The sequence below is a fragment of the Vombatus ursinus genome, unplaced genomic scaffold (assembly GCF_900497805.2).
Source record: "Vombatus ursinus unplaced genomic scaffold, bare-nosed wombat genome assembly UNPS02005286.1, whole genome shotgun sequence".
NCBI classification, from domain to species: Eukaryota; Metazoa; Chordata; class Mammalia; order Diprotodontia; family Vombatidae; genus Vombatus; species Vombatus ursinus.
In genome coordinates this window covers 3,324,617-3,330,616 of record NW_020945064.1, presented here as the reverse complement: position 1 = coordinate 3,330,616, position 6,000 = coordinate 3,324,617, and the positions used below count along the sequence as shown (strand labels likewise).

General features: G+C 33.9%; 1 protein-coding gene across 3 annotated transcripts in view; it reads left to right on the top strand.

Annotated features, from left to right (window-relative positions):
• Positions 1-6,000, top strand: part of NFAT5 (nuclear factor of activated T cells 5) — a 136,312-nt gene that overhangs the window by 96,792 nt on the left and 33,520 nt on the right. For all 3 annotated transcript variants that reach the window (XM_027847646.1, XM_027847645.1, XM_027847647.1), the window contains exon 6: positions 3,338-3,510. In XM_027847646.1, coding sequence (XP_027703447.1) covers positions 3,338-3,510 — 173 coding nt within the window. The remainder of the gene's footprint in view (positions 1-3,337; positions 3,511-6,000) is intronic.

Here is a 6,000-nt window from a genome sequence, read left to right as displayed (position 1 = left end):
AAGCTCTTCTATGTGAGAAGATATTTCACATTCTACCTCTCCCTTCCCCCTTCTCCCAATGTATCCTTCTTTTTCATCCTTTTTTTTTTTTTTTTTGGAGAACTTTGCAGCATAATCAGCTCACTTCCATGCCTTCTGTCAATGTAAACTCCTTTTAACTGCCCTAATACTGATAAAGTTCTTAGCCATTACATGTATCATCTTCCCATATAGGAATGTAAACATTTTAACTTTATTGGCAGCCTTATGATTACTCTGTCATGTTTACCTTTCTCTTGAGTCTTGTTTTTGGATGTCAGGTTTTCTGTTCAGCTCTGGTCTTTTCCTCAAGAATACTTGAAAATCCTCTATTTTGTTAAATGTTTATTTTTTCCCCAGAAGGACTATATTCACTTTTGCTAGGTAGGTTATTCTCAGTTCTGATCCTAGCTCCTTTGTCTTCCAGAATATCATATTCCAAGCCCTCCTCCCCTTTTCATGGAATTGCTAGATCTTTTGTGATCCTGATGGTGACTCCACAATATTTGGGTTGTTTTTTTTAATCTGGAAGCTCTGGAATTTGGCTCTAATATTCCTAGGAATTTTCATTTTGGGATTTCTTTCAGGAAGTGATCAGTAGATTCTTTCAATCCCCCTCTGGATGTAAGATATCAGGGCAGTTTTCCTTCATAATTTCTTGAGATATGATGTCTAAGCTTGTTCTTTGATGATGGCTTTCAGGTGGTCCACTAATTCTTAAATTATCTCTCCTCAATCTTAGTTTCCAGGTCAGTTATTTTTCTGATGAGATATTAAATTTTTTCATCTTTTTTTACTTTGTTTTATCATTGCCTAATGTGTCATGGAGTCAGTAACTTCCATTTGCCCAATTCTAATTTAATTCTAATTCTAAGGAATTATTTTCTTTGGTGAGCATTTATACCTCTTTTTTCCATTTGGCCTATTCTGTTTTTTAAGGAGGTATTTTAAGGTGTTATTTTCTTTAGTATTTTTTGTGCCTCTTTTACCAAGCTATTAATTCTCTTCTCATAATTTTCTTGCATGACTTTCATTTCTTTTCCCAATTTTTCCTCTACCACTCTTATATCTTTCTTTAACTCTTCCAGGAGTTCTTGTTGGATTTTTGTCCAGTTAGTCTTTTTCTTTGAAGCTTTGTTTGTAGCTATTTTCACATTGTTGTCTTCTTCTGAGTTTATATATTAGTTGTCCCTGCCACTGTAGTAGCTTTTTAATTTTCAAATTCATTATTTTGTTTTATTTTGTTTGCTCATTGTTCCAGCCTTTTTCTTGCCTTTGAACTTTATGTTAAATTTGGGTTCTGCTCACCTGGGGTGGGAGGCACTGTCCCAAGCTTCAGGCTTTTTTATGCTGCTGTTTTCAAATCTAGTTCTGGGAATCTACAGGTTTTTAGTGCTTCCAAAGTGGTGCGAGCTGGGTAGAGGTGTGGTCACTACTCTTCTGGTCTGTGCCCTGGTCTTTACCCCTATTATTATTCTTAATATTGTCATAATGCCTCCAATATTATTAATGTGTTCAGCAAAAAACATGATAGATAAAATGTTGTTATTAATAGATAGTCATCCAAATGATTTAGGCGGATCTCATTTTATCCCAGTGCTATTCGGTTTTAGTACTATTGAACTGCGTGAGTCAGGCCTTCAGTGATATTGACTACTTTTCCGTTTTCACATCCCCCTTCACTGACTAGTTTTGACCAATTCCTCTTTCCTAGCGCGATACAGTGAAAAAAGCACTGTCTGTGGAGTCAGAGGGACCCTCGGTTACCGTTATGCCCCTGATGCTTACTACTTGGTCTTGTCAAGTCATTTAGTTTCCCTAGACCATAATCTCCTCATCTGTAAAATGGGGACTGAGTGGCCTCGGAGGCATCTTCCACATCTAGATCCAAGTCTGTTATGAACTCTGGTTTTTCTGAGCTGTTGGAAGTCAGGAATACTTGATAGATTTTTCATATACTGGTATAAAAGTCATAAGTTTGCCAATTGTATGTTTACTATCTACCGCATTTACTTTCCTGCTTCTCGTATCTGAAACTGATTTTGGGAATGTTGTTTTAGGTCTTGATAACTGGCTTGTTTAATTTTTATATTTTTTTAGTTTTTACTCTTGTGTCATATGAACACATAATACTAATCCCTTTAGACTTGTTTAAGATGTGCCTATACAGAAGCCCAATTCCTCTCTCTGAAAGAGCTGAGAGGGCTCATGTGAGCCGATGATGAATTTATTTGTAGGTTTTAAGTGGCCATTTGTTGTTGCTATTCCTTCCCTGAACACTGCAGTTTTCTAGACCCTGGGAAGTCACCTTTTTGATGACTTGTAAGATTTTTTTTTCAATAGATATTAAATGTATAGGTCTTATGTCCAAGGTCCTCTTTTTTCCCTTAAATAAATTAAAAGTCACTAACTGTTTCCTGTTGTGGAGATAATTTAAAATTATTTAGTCATCTATCATAGCTAGTATTTGACATATGGCTTCCTTTGCCAGATAGCTGAATTGTGGAAGCAGCAAATGGTTAGGATACTATGCCTGATAACAGGAACATTCACATGCTATGCTTATTTGTGCTTAGCCATAAAAATCATTGAGGTTATAAAGGATATTTGCTAGAACACTACTTGATTTTAGGATTCATTTTCAAGACTGTGCTAAATGGGCAAAAAGTACAGTGAGGATGCGTAGAATTTCTGATAAAACACTCAGGTCATAACACCCTTATGACTTTTTAAAACAAAAATATAGCAGATTCAGTAGCTCAGCTTATAAGAATTAACTGCAAAAAGAGAGGCTAAGTTGTATTGTGAAAAAGTATTAAAGGAGAAGTCTCTTTCCTAAACCAATACTGCTATTCCGGCTTTAAAATGGTGTTTTGTATTTTACATGCTTTACATTTATTTTCCCTCTGTTAATAATGGTGGTATGCAGAAGCAAATATATTGGAGTAAAAAATGATACAAAATCATTGTTTGAGATAACTCATGTTTATGTAACAATTTAAAATTAATTACAAAGTCTTTTTCTTTATAAACAAGCCTTAAAGAACTAGGAGATGTTTGGTTAATTCATAGGCACTAATTTTGGCTGTGTTTATTTGATGATTTTTTTTATATAAAAAGAAATCTTACTGTATGTAATTCTATTCATTCTCTTCCTACTGAAGGGATGTAGTAGTCAATTGTCTCAAACAAGACTGCTGCTCTATATTCAGGTTTGATTTTAATATGGAAATTTGTAAGTGTGAATTTATGGAAATTATCTTCATTGAGTGTCACATACCAGTAAATATTAATAATGCCATCTTTTTTTCTTCCTTAGGGTGGACTGTGTAGGAATCTTGAAACTTAGAAATGCTGATGTTGAAGCTAGAATAGGAATTGCTGGTTCCAAGAAAAAAAGCACTCGGGCCAGATTGGTTTTTCGAGTTAACATCACACGGAAAGATGGCTCAACTTTAACACTACAAACACCTTCCTCTCCAATTCTTTGTAGTAAGTAGCTATAATATGTATACTATATACAGCTGTATTTATAGCATGGGAATATAAAGATATTATATACATGGGAACACTGATTTTAATTTTTAATACATTCTAACTGAATCACAGCATCATAACTGATTCAGCTGCAAGTGATTCAGCTCTAGCTTTAAAATTACACAAATGTTCAAGACTTCTAAAAATTGTAGCTAAACTTTCTTAGAATAAAGTAAAAGTAAACGCTCTGGATAAAATAAGGAAACACCCATTTTTACTGATTGCTTATCCCTATCATATGCTGCATCATTAGTTAATTTTATTAGGTTGGAAGCTATAAAACTAAATTTTTTTTCTAGGCTCTTCATTTTATTGTAAATTGCAGTAGCTATACTTACTGGTCTTCTCACTATTCTTCCCACTATTCTTTCCACTTCAAGAAGCCTATACCACACTACAGAGAAGTCAGTAATAATCCCTCTGGCTTCCAAGTTCCTCTAAGGAGACCCTTTATTTGTGAAAGATTAATCGGGCAATTTCACAGTAACAGTTTTTCAGTTTGGGGAGTTGTTTTTCCTTTTTGACCACACTGTCTTTTGCACTTCCTTAAACAGTTAAGTGATCCTTAAACAATTTGACTTCCTCTGACCAACAGCTCCTGTAGTATCTGTCATTGAAGTCTGCTTATTAAGAGTTAAGTTTTTGCATATTTCCAAAGAGTAATATCCTCCATTCTTCCAAATCACAGAATTAAAAACACAACAAATAAAAACAATGAAACACATATGTATGACGCAAAGTCCAGCACTCATGTGACAGACATCTAATTAAAAATAGGGCATCCAGCTCAAACTGTTTTGATCTTGTCCAGGTCAGCCATTCAGAGTCAGCGTATTAGAAATACACAACATGACCATAACCATTGTTGTCATAAAATTAAGGCATAGCAAAATTATTCCTTGTACCAAGTAACTGTAGCTTTCGTGAATTTAGGAAGTATTCAGATTAATGAGAGTATTTCTTTAGTTATATCCCATACCAAATTTTCCATTTGATATTTGCAAAATCTATATATATATATATTTTTTGTGGTTATCTTATTTTTAAATATCGACCCTATCTTTTTAGACAAAAAAAAATTATCAATAAAATTACAATTGGGAATAAATTTTGTTACAGTAAAGTATCCTCTGTCCAATGCTATGTATATACACAAGTATGTATACATATATAAATATGTATGTGTATATGTATATATGTGTGTGTATGTGTGTGTGTAATATTTCTGGAAAGAATAATAATTACATTTTAAAACATAGTTGTCATGTCTATGGAAGTTTCTCATTTGAATAGTAGACTTAAAAATAAATAATAAAAGCTTACTGACATTTCTCTATAGAAAGTGTGTTTCATATTGTCATTTTACTGAATTTTTACCTAATTGTGCCTTTGCAACTATGTAGATTTTTAAAATAAATGTTACTTAGAAATTTGTAAACAAATGACCTTTGTTTTATTGTTGCGAGTGAAAAGAATCTTGCTTTAATTTCACAGAATTTTAGAATTGTAAACGTTCTTAGAGAGTGAGGTCCAGACATGATTATGTATTTTCCAAGGTCACACAATAAGTAGAAGAACCAAGAGCCAAACCCAGGTCTTTCCGCTGCTTGATGACTACTCTTTCTACTACTCCATGCTATCTTTCAGTATTTCGATTCTTAAAATGCCTGTAATGTTAATATATATGAACAGGCTGAGGAATTAGTTGTTGTTCATCCAAACTGGAATATAAAGCAGTAGGTATGACATTTAGTTTTATTAGTAAGTTAAGTTTTCTCTTGGGTTTAGATGGAATATAAAGACAAGATTTTGTATGGATGAAATTGGATAAGGGATAGTAAATGAAGGCCATAAAAATAAAATACTTAATTCCTGAGCATTTTAGAATAATACTGGTATTTTATTGCCTATTTTAAATTTAGATTATGAATGGAGAAATAAAAGAATTTATTAAGCACCACCTATGTATCAGGCACATAGCACTGGGAATATAAATACAAATGTGAGAGAGTGTCTGCCTTCAAGGAGCTTACATTCTAATAGAGGAAAATAACTTATCTAAGAAGAGTAGTAGCTCCTAGTAGTAGTTTTGGTTTGGGAAGTAGGTGGAATGGTAAATGGAACCTTAGGACAGTTAAATGGCATGTTCCTTTCAGATACAGTGGTTTATTGATTTATTTGCTCTTCCCAACATTGGGGGACAGCAAGGAAAGGCTGCATGTCACAGCAGATAGCAAAAAGATGGATAGGATGGGATGAGAGTCAGTCAGTAGGCACTTATTAAGCATTTAATATGTGCCAGTCACAGTGCTAAGCACTAGAGATACAAGGAAAGGCAAAAACAACCCTTGCCCTCAAAGAGCCTACATTCTAATGAGGTGATGCAGTGGATAGAGTATTGTTCCTGGAGTCAGGAAGACCTGAGTTCAAATCCAACCTCAAACA